This window comes from Ursus americanus, chromosome 1 (assembly GCF_024610735.1).
Source record: "Ursus americanus isolate L20-20 chromosome 1, mUrsAme1.1.p, whole genome shotgun sequence".
Taxonomy (NCBI): Eukaryota; Metazoa; Chordata; class Mammalia; order Carnivora; family Ursidae; genus Ursus; species Ursus americanus.
This window is the reverse complement of record NC_142127.1, coordinates 38,309,099-38,324,157: the sequence shown is the minus strand read 5'-3', so window position 1 is coordinate 38,324,157 and position 15,059 is coordinate 38,309,099. Positions and strand designations below refer to the sequence as shown.

The window sequence follows — 15,059 nt, the reverse complement described above, 5'->3', positions numbered from 1 at the left end:
AAATGATAATATATGTGATACTCATAGCACATAGCGAGTGCCTGAGAAAGTGAACTATTGGTATTTCAGTGCAATAATCAGCAGTCATGTGGACAACCAAATATTGGCCAGGGATTATTGGATTAATTAATGGGTCTGTGAGGTCATCATTTCTGATACTCATGAAACGTCCTTGAGCTTGAAAGGACTTTAAACAGTGCAGTGTAGAAGCAAAAGATAAATATTCTGGCAAGAAGGAAAACCTCACCTCTCACATTTCAGGTTTAAAATCTCAGTTATGATACCCCAAATCTCTGTCACTCTTCCAGGCAAACTCCACACATCACACTCCGCCCACCAAAATGTCAGGTCACAGGGCAGGAAGGTGGGGATAATGGTGTGTGGGCCGAGTGGCTTTCACCTTGACTGCACACCAGTCATCCAGGGAGCTTTTCAAGAATACTGGTGCCTGAACCCCATTTCTTGTGCTTTTGATTGGTCAGGATAGGCCCCCCCTAGTTGTGAAAACTGCCGAGCTGGTTCTAATGTGCAGTCAGAGTAAAGACACACTGGTCTAGCTCACCAACAGTGGCTCAGCTCAGCTCTGACCTTGCGGGATGCAGTCAAACTGCACTGAGCAGAACCACAGACCTCTTCCTGGGGGCTGAATTCTGCATGCTATCTTGTGACATAAAGGCAGCAATACAAAGTCAACTTTGGGGGCACCTGGGTGGCTCAGTTGGTTAAGTGTCTGCCTTCAGCTTGGGTCATGATCTCAGAGTGTGGGATCGAGTCCCATGTCGTATCGGGCTTCCTGCTCAGTGGGGAGTCTGCTTCTCCCTCTCCCTCTCTCTGTAAAATAAGTAAAATCTTAAAAAAAAAAGTCAACTTGGTTATAGCAGAACTTATTTATTCTTACACTTTGGGAGAGTGGGATTAGCTTTTTGATCAGTGATACTTGTATCTTTCAGGCTGTGTCCATAGCTGCTTATCTCTGGTCACAAGGAAGGAGCTTACAGGGCATCTCATCTTCAGTCCTCACCACAGGCCTCTTTCTGGCCCCATTAGGAGGTTCGGGTGGATGCCCAAGTGAGTTCTTTGTAACCCAAATTTGCATCTGTTATTGAAATGCTGCCTGTCAGAGTTGGGGACCTGGGTCCACTAAGTTAAGCCAAAGACGTACGAGGTCACTAAAAGCAACAGTCATTTACTGTCACTCAGCTCAGGCCAACTATAGATTCTGTCCTGACTCCTCGAGTGAGGACCTTCAACCCAGACGTGAGAATGTCAGTTTCAAAGAAGTCAGTGATTCAAAGCTCGAACGGATACCAGACAACTCAAAAGTCTTAATGCCAGGTCCTTGGGGGAAATCTGGCAGTGTCTGCCACCTTGAGTGCCATTTGCTGAGCTCTGCCAGGGCATGTGAGGCCAGGGGCAGCTAGGCAGTCTTATTGTGCATCATTTTAGAAAGCCTGCACGTCAGGAAGTCTCCCCACTGAGATTTTAGGAATATTCCTGTTTGTACTTGGATTTCCATTTCACTTTGGATTCTAATCTTGGACTGCAGTCCGTTCAATAAAAGAAAGCATTTTTCTCCTAATCTTCCATATATTCACAAATACAAGCACACGTTCTAATCTATGATTTGTACCTCGTTTGTAGGATATATTGAGCTCAGTCAACAGCTCTGGGTTTGACTTGCCATATGGGTTGTTTCCCATATAAGATCCAGGGTGGAAACTGCAAGACTTAGGAAGGCCTGTCTTTGGGCGTCCTGGGGCTGGTGCCTCTCGTCTTGACAAATGGAGAAAAGCTTACAAGTAATGTTGCTTGGTTATTGGAACCCCTATCATGTATATGGGGCTTCCTCCACTCTGTCTCTAATCCAGGGAGTACTGTCTCATCGGATCATTCAGCAAAATAATTATTTAGAATATGTTTTGGTTTCCTACATTGGTGTCAACCAGTAAGTGCCCAACCATTGTTTTTACCTAGTTATTGAGTTCTTAAAAAAATTGCCAAGAGGAGTCGTCGTCAGTTTGGTTAGGGCTGGTCCTGCCAGATGTAATTTCCTTCAGGTGAAAAGCACTGTTAAAGACATGTAGCAGTCTGAAGACAAAAAAAAAAAAAAAAAGACAATGTACATTAGATTCAAAACAGATCCCCCAAAATAAAAATACTAAGGTAGATAAAGAGGAGGAGATTTCATAGTTTCATTCTTTGGTCCATCTCATAAAGTGTATAAAACTAGAAAAGTCTATAATACTTGGATATATTTAAGCTGTTTCCAACATGCAGTTAGATTCACATTTATAGAATGTGCTTTTCCGTATTACACACAGAAAATAAAAAAAGAACAGGGAACAAATTTCCAAGGATGAAATTTCCACATTTATTTTTCTTTCATGTGCATAGAAAATGGCAGTGAAGTGTCCTATGAAAGAGGCAGGGAATGGGCATGGCGCTTCTATACCAGACTGGACTTTTGTGCTTCAAAGGTACACTATTCATTTTGAAAACAAAGGATGTTATAGTTTGTTTTTAATTGCTAACAATTCCTTGGGTTTCCCATTTGTTTTTTAAGCTGTCAGTTTTCTTCAAATCTCTTTTCAAATGACACACTGCATTACAAATGATGGCACTTAACCAATGTGGCATTTCCATATTTACACCAACAAAAGAAATTTACAAGACATAATAGCATACAATCTTGACATTTAGTAATAGCAATAAAACATGAAGGGCATCCATTTTATTATTTTTTTCTGTACAAACTATCAGAACATAACTTTATTCACATTAAAAAAATCATCTTTGATTTGACCTACACATCCCCCATCTCATTTCACCCATTTCTCAAACCTCTCATCACATCACCCACACCTTCACCAGACTACAGAATCTATAAGTAATTAGATCTAACACCTAAATAGAGCTTAGAAAGTCCTCTCTCCCGACGGTTTCCTTACTTCCCTGATAATTCCTCAAAAAGAAAAAAAATATGCTCTTCACTCAGTCCTTCCATTTCACTTTCACATTTCATCAGCAAATCAGCAAGACGGATTTCTCATCTCAATCCAAACAAGGTTAGAAAGAAGAGTTCCTCTACCGAGCATCTTGATGCTACACCCATGAGTCTGGGGACCCTGGGTACTGTTCTGCTCTATAAGAAGGTCGTTTCGTGGAATAAAAGTCTACATAATTTGTGGTTGATTTCAGTCCATACTGTGTTGAATAATCAGTAGAAGCTGGAAAGTGAACTCGGTCATCAAAATAAGGATCTTCATAGCTATGAGGAGATTGCAAATACAATCTGTATGCGTCAAAGTTCTTTCTGTTGGAGTCATCTTGACTATAATACAGCTGTTGATGCTGTTGACAAAATGAAAAAGCAAATAAATCAAAGCAATTTTTGGAAATATGTGTTTAAGGGAAATTAATGTGGGTTTCCTGCTTCATATTTTTAAAGCAGCATTCAGTATTTGTGAAGATATGGTTCAAAGTTCTTTCTGGTACACGCTGTGTATTTACTAGTAGATTGTAAGGATTTTAAACTATGTTTATAAGTGGGCTGGCAGAGTTTGCTCAAGTCCTGTTCTAAGGCCTCTAGAAGTTGATGTCTCCGGAGAGCCCAAGATGGCCCCTGGCTACCTCCTTTCCCCCTAGAGGTCCAGTTCTGTGCTCTGCTATGGAGGGGCCTGTTACCTGGGCATGCCCATTGAAAGGAAGGCCTTGAGTTTTGCTTTGACACAGGGGAACCATGAGTAGTACATCATGAATTTGGTTGGAGGTGGGATTTTCATGCTTCAGATAGTTATGTATAGAACCATCCTTTAAAACATTTACCTCAGAGATGAAGATTGAGTCCATCCCTCAGTTTTAAAAGAAATGTGAGGTACTGTTAAAGGAGTAAGCAATCTCTGGGCAGCAGAATAATAAAATTGAAAGAGACACGTGAGCAAACAGCTCTAAAGGAAAGACTTCCCTAAGCCAGGACTAATCGATTTGTAAGGAAGCAAGGTGAAACCCATGTGGGCATCCACCTCAGAGCACCCTGCCCCCATTTCCTTTTGTGTTATCTCATCTCTGACCTCACATTAATTTCTTCAAATATGTTTGGAGAAAAACTGTCATGGCACTTATGTCTGTTTTCCCTCTCGATTATACCCAAATCCCCCCACTAAGATGTAACAAATTTACCATGTACATTATCAACATCATGTTCTGGAACTAAGTTGATTCTAACATTATCAGTATTTCAGAGCCTGAAGTCTTTTTTAAATTTAAGTTAGAGTTATGACTTTAAGGTTTTTTTTTTCCTCCTGACTTAAAAATTATAGCATACATTATGAATAATTTGGGAGTTCTTTTTTCTTCCATCTACAGAGAAAAGATGAAATGGGGGGAGGTCTTAGAGTATCCTTATCTGAAGTTCAGGATACAGGCTTGTTTGGAAAACCCCAGTTGCTCATATATTAATGGAAGGTAAGAGGAGAGATCAGATGACCTATGTGGGCATGGCATCAGGAAGGACCAACATAAATTTTAGACCCCCGTGAAAGCAGAGATTGGGGCCACAACCATTAGTCCCCACTAGGATGGAGAGTGGGGTCCACCCCAGTAGGGCTGAATGCACTTTGACTTCTGAGACTAATGGAGACCTGGCCACCGACTCAAGTGGTGTCAAACCATGGATGCTTGAATGCGGAGGGAGTCATGAAGATGGGAAATGAGGTGTACAAAAAAGGAGAAAAATGAGATGAGAAAATGAAGTGTGCTTACCACCTTTCCCCACCCAGAGGATGGAAGAGAATTTAGAGGTTAACAGAAAAAAGGAGTGGGAAAAGGAGATTGTTGGGCAAAGAATATGAGTTAAAGACTTCTCAGCTGGTTCCCATCAGTGGCATGGTGGTCTCAGCAGCACCGATTTGAATATTCAAGCACATGAGGCTACTGTGGAAACAGTGCTTGGCTTAAACCACAGATGAGCTTCTGAGGAGCAGAGATCCCCAGGGAAAGCTCCTTGGCCCCTGCTGTGTTGGCCCAGCTCTGGTAGGTCAACCGGCACGGACCCCTTACTGTGTCGATCCCTGCTAATCAACCTTCTGTAAAAATGATATTGCAAATTCACCTGTAGCCGTCTATTTTGTTCTCTTGCTGGTGAGGAATAGGAACTGATGTAAATTGGTGAAGGTTTGCTGGAGCCTGTAAGAAAATATTTTATGAAATTAAAACTAGTGCTCATTACTCCGGTCCATTAGGCTGTGTGGGCTCCCTGCACTAGGGCTGGTGCCGTCCCTGACAGGGCCTGCCTTTCCCAGTGTCAGCGGAGATCGGGACAGGGAGCGGTCTGAGTTCCCTGGATCTAGCTTAGCTGCTGCTCACCTCAGGGCTGTTAGGGGATAATGGATATGGCAAAGATAAGTTCTGTGTGTGTTTCACCAAAAATTAATACCGATCCCAAAAGGTTTCCTTCTCAACCTCTGGTCACTGTGGAGAGCTGTTCATACCTGTGGTTTCCCTGGCTGGCTCTGAACAGCAGCCTTGCTCCCTGAGCCGAGGGACATCACTTTTCCAGGGCTCTGAGCTAGAGCACTGGGTCAGATGGGGGAAGGGAAACATTAGAACAAGCTCCATGCCTTCAGAACAGCTTTGATTCCAAGTCCCAGGTCATAGAACAAGCAGGCATAGGCATGTTCTAAGCGGTCTGGCCACAGGGAGGCACGGTCTAGTGTCTGCCATCTTTAAGTACACTTAGAAACAAAAAGAATCTGATAATCAGATGGTTGTCTTCAAGAGTCCGCAGCAGACTCCCGATGAGGTCATTGGCTACCCTTCTATTATTGTTAGGGCTAGCAAAGATTTTTTTTTATAATGAGGAAAATGAAACATACTTGAGGCAAATTAGTTTATTGAAGCAAGCAAAGAAGATACAGAAGGGCATGCATGCTAAAGAGGCGATCTTTAAAATAAAGCAGGCTGCTGCAAATCTGAAGCAACAATGCACTTCAGTTTGTGCATCTCCTTTGCAAAGAGCTTGGTGTTTGAAATGTAGCATCTGCAATTTTCTGAGCTATTAATTGCCATAGTAACAATAGTCGATTAGTAAACAGTCCTGTGAAATCACAATTTCAGAGACAACAGCACAACTGAGACGGCTCCCCCAGCAGTTGTTAAGTTGCCACCAGCTTCTATTTCTTTTTAATAAATAGGTTTTTTTGAGGAAAGAGTACTCTTTTGTGGTAGCTCAGTCACACCCTTATTTGAAACTTCTAGAGTAGTTATAATTTGCCAGAGAGTTGAGAATGGGGACAATATGAAATCCCGGTAACTCTTTGGGCTGGCATCCTTTTACACGAATTAGATGCCCAGCTTTCTGAATGACATAAAAATATGCATACTATGCAACATTATTTTTGTTATTCTTAAAATATAATCACTTAGGGAAGAATCACATTATACATTCTGTTGTTCATTCAAACTCTTTTCCATGAAAATATAAATGAAATTGATCTCCATTCTCAGGTTTGAATTTAAGAGATGAGCCAGTCTAGGAGATGTGGCCTTGCAAAGTGTCCCACAACTCCGAGTTCTGACGCAGGCGAGACACGGGGAGACACTGCATGGACAGAGAGGGAGCAGAGCAAAGGGACTGCACTGGGAGAAAGCCAGAAGCCATCTCTCTTGGATATGGTGCTCTTTTTATTTGTGGTCACTAGGCCACTACCTTAGCTTGTTTTCCTTAAAACAAGAGGAAAAGGCAACAGCCCTGGAAGCAGGAAATGGAGAGGCTGGAACGTGGTCTGCTGGGGGACCGTCTCAATACAGGCATGGGCTACTTCCCAGGCCGCTGGCGGGGTGCCTGGAAATGAGTGGCTTTTCGAGATACTCTATCACACACCCGGCTGGCGTCTTACCAGGGTACAGGCCTTTATGTGTGGCGTCCCCTTGGCTATTGTAATACTGCATAGGTGGCTGGGTCCTATCGTACTCAGAGCGAGGGTCTCTGATTCCTAACAGTGCTGGTGAGGAGGAGGTGCTGCCAACTGAAGGGAGGGCAGAGGACGAGGGGGAGAGAAAAGAGAAGAAAGAGAAAGCAGACTGTCAGTGTCTCTGCAAAATCCTCTCTGGAAAAATAAAGGTCAGCAATTAGAAATGCCACGCAGCTGGTGCTAAAAATCAGCTCTTAGAGATACTGTGAGTTGAAGAGCAGCCCGTGCTGAGGACTGGGAAGTCAAGCCTCAGGCCCAGGGCTGCGAGAACCTGAGCCAGCGTGGCCCTGCCAGAGTTTTCCTGAGAGCTGAAGCGTAGGCTGCCTGGTTAGAGGCGCAGGGCAGAAACCACACAGCTTTCTCAATAGTGGGCCTCCAGGACTCCAATAGGCCTTTACAATTGAGTGAGAATAACTTATTAGCCACGTAAGAGTTACATTTGCTATTTTATGCCCTCAGTGCCGTTGCTTGTAAAACACCCATCTATTATCCTTGATGTACAGCTCTTCAGTAAATAGGTGTTTTATGGCATATTTTGATTTTTAATTATTTCAAAAATATCTGTATCTCTAAATGTGTTTGAATAAGAGTGCCCAGCCCATAAAATTTATAATTCTTTTTATGGTGATCAGCTGTCAGGGAAATTTTGTAAACTCAGTAAGCCTGGCTCCTCAAGAAATTCACAGTGCTAACAAGTGGGGCCTCACAAAACCCCAGGCAATTTTTTATCCCAGCTTGAGCCAAACATTTAATAATACTGTATCTATCCACAGATCTCGTTTTAAGCATTTCTGTACAGAAGAAAAGCACCACACATCTTTTTTTTTTCTCATTAAAAAGTCATGTTGCTTGCACTTAAGGTAATTATAAATACAAGTGGTCACTTATTCACTTGAGCCACTTGAAAGCAGCAGCCCCTGAGCCTTGACACCGGTGCTCCTTCATGCCTTGCTGCCTCCAAAGGCAGACTGACACTGAAATCGTTTCCTTAGAAGGTCACTGCACTGACATAGGGTTGCTGTGTGTTCAACAAAGGTGAGCGTGTGTGGGCAGTGTCTGTGTGCTACTCACCTTGCTTACTTTCTAGAAGGTAGGAGGACAAAGAACATGTCCACCTACCTCCCACAAGTACAAGAGCGAGGCATCAGAAGTGCCAGTAAGCTGATACATTAGTGCTGAGAGATGGAGGATTAGCCCTTAGAATAACTGGAGCAGCAGTATGAATTATATCTTACCTCTGACCCACAATCCAGAAAGGTACCTAAGTACCTGGGTGGGCTCATCAACGTTGTCCAGTGTGTGTACGTGAATAAGTTCATTGCTTAGTAACTACGCCCTCATCTGTCTGAAATTATTCTTTTGCCTGTACTACATATGCCTTTTGTTAAGCAGCCAAATCTCTTGTTTCCCCTGACACCCCTATTTCTGAGTCCCTAAAGGATTCTGAGCATTTTTATAAAAGAAGACAGCCTCAGGCTACACCTGGGAGCTCAGCAAGGATGTCAAAAACCAAGCATAAGTCTCTTTGAAGAAAACAACTCATAATTGAAAAACTAAGATAAAAATATACACCGTACTCAGTAGGCACAGATAATTTAAAAAAATTCCTAGTACAAGTGCAGACATCCAATTATGTGGCAAGAACCACCAGTCCTATATTTGTCTTTCTGGCCACATTTGTCCGCATGAGAAATAAGACTGCCAGCAGTAGCACAGTTGAATAAAACAGATAATATTTATATGTCAGAATGGGAGATTTAAAGCCAAATTAAAAAAAGATATTTATTACTTTTCCTATTTCATTTAGCTAAGAATTAAATTTATAGGATTAACTTGGCTTGGTAGCGATATTCTGCCCCTACATATAAAAAACAATCTGGGGGTGCCTGGGTGGTTAAGCGTCCGCCTTTGGCTCAGGTCATGATCTTGGAGTCCTGGGGATGGAGTCCCAGATCAGGCTCCCGGCTCAACGGGGAGTCTGCTTCTCCCTCTGACCCTCCCCTGTCTCCTGCTTTCTCTCTTTCACTCTCTCAAATAAATTAATAAAATCTTAAAAAACAAACACCCCCCCCAAGTCTGAGTCTCAGAACATTCTCTCTACCAAATTAGACACTAATAAGTAGGTAGTGTGGGTGCCAAGATTCCCAATTTACAAATCATAGGGAATTCCTGCAAACCCGCCTGTAGAGCCTGTTCCCATCAGTCCTGGATGCGGGGGCGGGGGTAGGGGGAGGTCCTGGAATACAGCCAGGGGATGGAGGTTTAACTGGGAAGGAAGAAGTGCTGGAGATCGTAGCTCCCCCAGAATGCAGGTATTAAGATCATGTCTAAAGGACCCATTTTCTAAGAGTTCTCACCAAGAAAACTAAAAAATCACTTTGGAGGAGATTCCAAACTTATGGCCAGTGGGCAGGCAGGGCAGCTGTTTTCAAGCATAGCTAGTGGTTCTCAAAGTGTGCTCTTCCCCCCCTGCATCCACATCACCTGGCCAGCCAGGTCAAGCAGAGCCCCTTCTCAAACCTAGTGAAGCACAATCTTGGGGGAGATGCGATGGAGGGCCCCAGGATACATTTATGTGTAAACTTGCATAAACTTTTAAAATGGAAGGAGGAAAGTGGGTCTTGGTTTACAATGGCATGTAATTCCCAAAGAAGGCTCTTGGCTTGAAGAGCAAATACAACTCCTAAGTGTTTGGAGGTGACAGGCTTAATCGTCTATGTTCAGTCTTCTCTGGCTGGAAAATAATGTCTGTCACACAAATATTCTCGCGAAGGAGTGGAGTTTGCCCACTGACCTGACTGAATGATGGGTGACATCTGTTGGTTGGTGGTAGACAAGGAAGGATGTGATTTGAATCGGTCTCGCTCTAACGTCGACACAGGTGTAATGAAATGGTTCTGATTCCACCCATCCTGTGGAGTTAAAAGAGAAAAAGAAACCTCTCAAAATGAATAATGACATTTCATTACAATAAATGATTATGAATGTGTGCTCTGATGAATGCTAATTATGCCAGAGCTATTCTTGTAAGTTACCTTTTTATAAATGCTCCGGAGGTCCCGATACTGCCATAATGTATTCAAGACCTGGGCTGCTGCCTTCACCACTTTCAGAGATGATCTAGGGAGACAGCGAAGACGTTAATGAGTGTGGGCGGCACAGCCTCAGGCTCCACTTGCAGAGATTTGGGCTGCAAACCAGTGGCCAAGAGGCCATCTCTCCAAGGACTAGAGGACGCAGGGGCTGCTGTTGGAAAACACAACCAAGGAATCAGGTGTACCTGGGAAATGGGCAAGTTCACGGCCGGCCAGAGTGGCAAGGACCAAAGTGAGGCTCTTGGGCAGTCAAGTCTGGGATGAGAGGCTGTGATCAGGATGAGCAGTGACTAAGCTGGGGGTCTCCCAGCTTATTGCCCCCCCCCATATCTCCCAAGGGGCTGACCTTGCTGGGGTTTTGGGATTAATGCAACCATGACCGTGCATCCTGTCAGAGGACCCTCCCAATTTGTTTCCCCCCATTATTAGGTCTTCATATAAACATGTCCATTGCCTTCTTATCATTTATCCCTCTATATAAACCAATGTACATCTGTGCCCTAATGTTCAATGTGGAAAATATGGGTGGTTTAAGTTCTCCTCTTTGAATACGTTTGTTGAATACTGGCGCTCTGTTCAAGCACTGCTGACCACGAGTCACTGCTTTTTACCTCGGGAGCTGCTCCTCTAAATCGGGGGCCTCAGCGTAAGTGTCGAGGGAAGTGTAACCTCAGTGCAGGCCTCCAGATCACCTCCAGATCACCACATTAGGGGTGGATCAGTGCTTGGGGAGTCAGCCGTAAGGATAACGGAATACCTCTTCAGAATTCATTTCAGCGCTGAAAATTTGACTTCAAATGTGTATCTTAGGATCTGAAATCTGATTTCCTCTTCTTATCTTCCCAATTAAACTCTCAGGAAAGGGAGAAGTAGCAAGGCGAGCAGACTGGAAGCACTTTCTCTGCCCCAAGTAACAGGATATGGGTTGCAGTGATTCCAAGGGCTTCAGCAAGGACGGAGTATAGGCAAGTTCAGGGCGGCAGCCTGTTCCTAGAAGTCGGGCATTTCTGCATCCATCTCCATTACCACCTCCCACCTAAGACTTCCTCTTCTCAGTGTTCCTCATGAGTCAAAGGTAGAAGCAGTTCAGACCAACCCAGTCAAAGCTATTCTAAATTTTGTATTTTCAAAATGGATCACAGAGCAAGGAGGTATCTCAAAAAAAAAAAAAAAAAAAGGACCGAGATGAAATTTCTGACACCCAGCATGGCCTTGCAGGGTCTTCACACCTCACAGCCATGCTGTTCTCAGCCGGTTCCTGACCATGCTGCTGGTGTTTATCTCCCTGCCTGTAGTGCTAGGCAACCAGGAGGCAGGAAAGGACACTTGACCAAACAGGAGCGTGCCAACTACACATCCTGATACAAAACAGCTAGCTAGGTGTCTGCAGAGACGAATTCTATCAGTAGAAAGCTAACTCTTAAGAAAAGCAAGGAAATTTCTGTGCTCCCCTCTGTAGTGCAACTCCTTGGAAGAGTTATGTTTTATCCTAACTCTACTTCTCATCTTCCAATGTCTCATCTTCTCTGCAATGTGTGACATCAGTAGCGTTCAACTGGACAGTCTCAGTCCTGATCCGACCTGACTGAGCAGGGGCATTTGACGTGTGCTCACCCCTGAAACACTTCCTCCCTTGGTTTCCAACACGTCCTCTTCTGAATGCTCTGGCTGCTCTTTCTCGGCTCCTCATTTCCTTGGCCTCTAGCTATGAGCCAGGAAGCCTCTTTTCTTCTCCATCTACATTTTCTTCCTTATTCGTCTCAGCCTATTTCACTTTTCTAAATATGCCATTTATACACCGATGACTCCCAAATTTATATTTCTGGCTCGGACCTCTATCCTGAACTCAACTATATTCTGTTGACCATACACTGCACGTGGATGTCTTATAGATGTCTCAAATGTCACACGTCCAAACCAAACACCTGGTCTTCCCTAAAAAACCTGCTCCCGTAGGCTCCCCCATGTTGGTGAGTGCAATTTCATCCCATGGTCATTTTGGCCAAAGACCTTGTGGTCATCCTTGCCGTTTTCCTCCTCTCCTGCTGCTCATCTGATCCCTCAGAATTCCATGGACTCTTTCAACCACGTCAGAATCGACCACTTCTTCACCGCTACAATTGTTGCCACCATTAGTATCTCCTTGGTGGAAGGGAAGGTTTGTCAAGTCACGATGACCCCTTTAAGGGAGGTCAGACCATGTCCCCCCACTGATGAACAATCTCCAATGGCTTTTGGTTTTCCTCAGAGTAAATCAAAGTCCTCATGCTGACTCACAGGGTCCTCTATTTCTGGTTACGTTTCCTCCCCCTAGCTCCTCCCAACTTGCTCTGTTACCACTGGCTTCCCACTGTCCACCACACACGAAGCCCTTCCGCTTCCTCCTTATCTCCTTTCCCGATGTTATTATTTGCTCCATCTGCATCTGACAGGTGGTGTTTCTCACTCCTGGTACCTCACCTACCTCGCCTAGGAATGTAAGCTCCCGGGGGTAGGGGTTATTGTATAATCTGCTTGCTGCTCTCGTACATAGCAAGCGGGCAGTAAACTTAGTGACTCCTAAGGGAAGGTCGTCATGTGTTCAGAGGCCAACCTGAGTTGATCCGGGACTTTCTGAGTCTCTTGTTTCGAAAAAAGATTATACCGGATGAGAATTTTTTTCTTTCCCCAATATACAAAAGTTCTGGCACTGGTTCAGAATCTCTCTAGCGTCTTCTTATGCCTTTCGCAAATGAAGGCCCTTTAATGAAATTTTAAGAGCACAGAAGTGATTATGGTTACCTTAGCTTTATCTGTAACATTTCATTTCCTCTGAAATAAAAAAGGTGCATGTGCATTTATTACTAATGAGATTAAAAAGAAGAAAAAAGGACTGAAAGGAAATATGGTTAATGTTGATAGGTGTGACTTCTGGGGGATAAGAATATGCTTTGCTACAATATTCTTCTATTTGAGAAATTCCTACAAAAGTATAAAGTAAAAGATCAGACAAGAAATAATGTGAATTCCAGCACCGTCACTCAGCCAAGTAATAAATACTGACTGAGCATCTCTTATAGGTCAGGTTTTGTTCTCCATGTAGAGGGTAGAGCAGCAAAGAAAAGACAAAGTCCCTGCTACTCAGGGAGTCAGAGGCCAGAGACAACACTAAATAACATATCAGGGGTTAATCAGTGCTGTGAAGGAGAACCGGGGGGGGGGGGTGTGGAGAGTGGGGAGACAGGGGCCATTTCATGGATCAGGTGGCTGCTGCCCTGTGTATTGATTGAGAAGGCTGCGAACAGCCCTACTTCCCACTTCCTTGAAGGACTCTTTGATCTGATACTAAGGCAGATTTACAGTCAACTGCTATAGCTCTGTAACAAAAAAACCCAAAACAAAACCCTTCTATTTTGCCACCAATTCCCTAATCCCTACTTCTGCTGCTTCATCAATTAGGTGTCAACAGGAAGCAAAGGGAAATGTCTGATCCCAGCCCAGGGTGCATCCTGAGGCCACACAGCAGGCCCCACTGCAGAGCAGTGATTTTAATACTTTGTGGGCACCTGGCAGAGGAATCATTCCCAGAACTGAGGATTCAGTAAGATATTCTTGCAGAACAGGCCCTGGAGCCTAGAGTAAAGTCAAAGGTGAAAGGGAAGGTGCCCTCAGATGGTCCTCATCATAGATTTCTGATTCTTCCCGGGGTCAGCGCAAGCAAACATGGCTTCAGAGACAAATGGAGGGATGTTAGAACCAAGTAAATATCAGAAAAGGGGCCACATGACTGCAAATGCCCCTTCTCAACAAAACAGGTTTTCATCGGTGGAGACTGTGTATCTTATTGGTGTGTAGGAAATGCAGGAATAAATCCTTTGCAATAGGAAATACCCTTCTCAAAGGCCCTTATCACAGGACATTCCTAGTAATAAAAGCCTCATGCTCCATCTCCTTGCACTTGCCTGTCTCCTCTGCCCTTGGTTATGTTCACCAGCTTCTCTATCCCCCCTGAGTCGGCCAGAGCTTTGGCGTTCTCCATGTTTTTGCTGGTGACCTCATGCAGAGCACAGCAGATGGCCGCCATGGTCTCATCAGACAGCACACTGGGGCCGGTGCCGCCGGGAAGCCGGTTGACCAGGTCTCGCATGGCATATTTACCTGCCAAATGCAAAAGATTTCATTCCACTTTCAGAAGGTACTAGGTTTTTGTTATTGTTGCTGTTGACCGATCCTGACATTATGTTCTCCCTTAAAAACAGAACCTCAGAAGACAATAGTATGGCGAAATAGAAAGTGACAAATATTACAACCGTAGGGGGGAAGTTAATGTTTACTACAGTGCCACTCAAAGAAATGATTGGTCTATAAAACATTATAGCAAGCCACTGAAAGAAAATGTAAATCAGTGTATAAAATTGGGTATACCAATCAAGTTGCTTTAGTTGAACTATTTTCATTAACAGTGAAAAATAAAGAATAGTTTTATTCTCAATTTAATTCCTATGCATCAAAAATACCTTAATTTCCTCTTAAAGCTTTTAAAGACTTATCTTTGAGTAAGTTTTAAAACTGGACCACGTAAAGCTGCCACACAATACTTTTCATTAAATCTCTCTGGGTCTTAAAGTGTGAACTGGGTACTATTACACATTTTTATCCAGTTGAAGGTAAATACCAGCTGACCTGATGTCAATAGTGATAAGAACATGTTAGTTTCTTTTAATGACACACAAGTGACATTTGGAATTAAAATGATGGCTACATTATCTGGTAGGAGTGATGCAATGATAATAGAGTTCTTGACAGGACAAGGCTGGGGAGCCCCCTCGCTATTGAAGCACTGCTTTACAGATACTCAGTTTCTCTTACTTCTCTCCAAAACCAAAATGTCTCTAGCTTGTTCAATGTCAATTACCAACTGACGAACTAGAATAATTACACAGCACACAGAAGAAATGAACTAAAGCTCAAGTAAATATTTTCTTAGTTTTTTTTTCTATGCTAATAATTGAGT

General features: G+C 43.5%; 1 protein-coding gene across 8 annotated transcripts in view; it reads right to left on the bottom strand.

Moving 5' to 3' along the window:
• Nucleotides 1-2,347: 2,347 nt before the first annotated feature.
• Nucleotides 2,348-15,059, bottom strand: part of PKP4 (plakophilin 4) — a 236,160-nt gene continuing 223,448 nt past the window's right edge. For 5 of the 8 annotated variants that reach the window (XM_087860912.1, XM_087860920.1, XM_087860922.1 and 2 more), the window contains exons 17-22: nt 14,008-14,203; nt 10,007-10,091; nt 9,766-9,883; nt 6,897-7,025; nt 5,111-5,184; nt 2,348-3,351 (exon numbers count right to left, since the gene is read on the bottom strand). In XM_087860912.1, coding sequence (XP_087717038.1) covers nt 3,103-3,351; nt 5,111-5,184; nt 6,897-7,025; nt 9,766-9,883; nt 10,007-10,091; nt 14,008-14,203 — 851 coding nt within the window. In that variant the 3' untranslated portion in view covers nt 2,348-3,102. The remainder of the gene's footprint in view (nt 3,352-5,110; nt 5,185-6,896; nt 7,026-9,765; nt 9,884-10,006; nt 10,092-14,007; nt 14,204-15,059) is intronic. The other 3 variants (XM_087860933.1, XM_087860939.1, XM_087860945.1) reach the window with 2 other exon arrangements.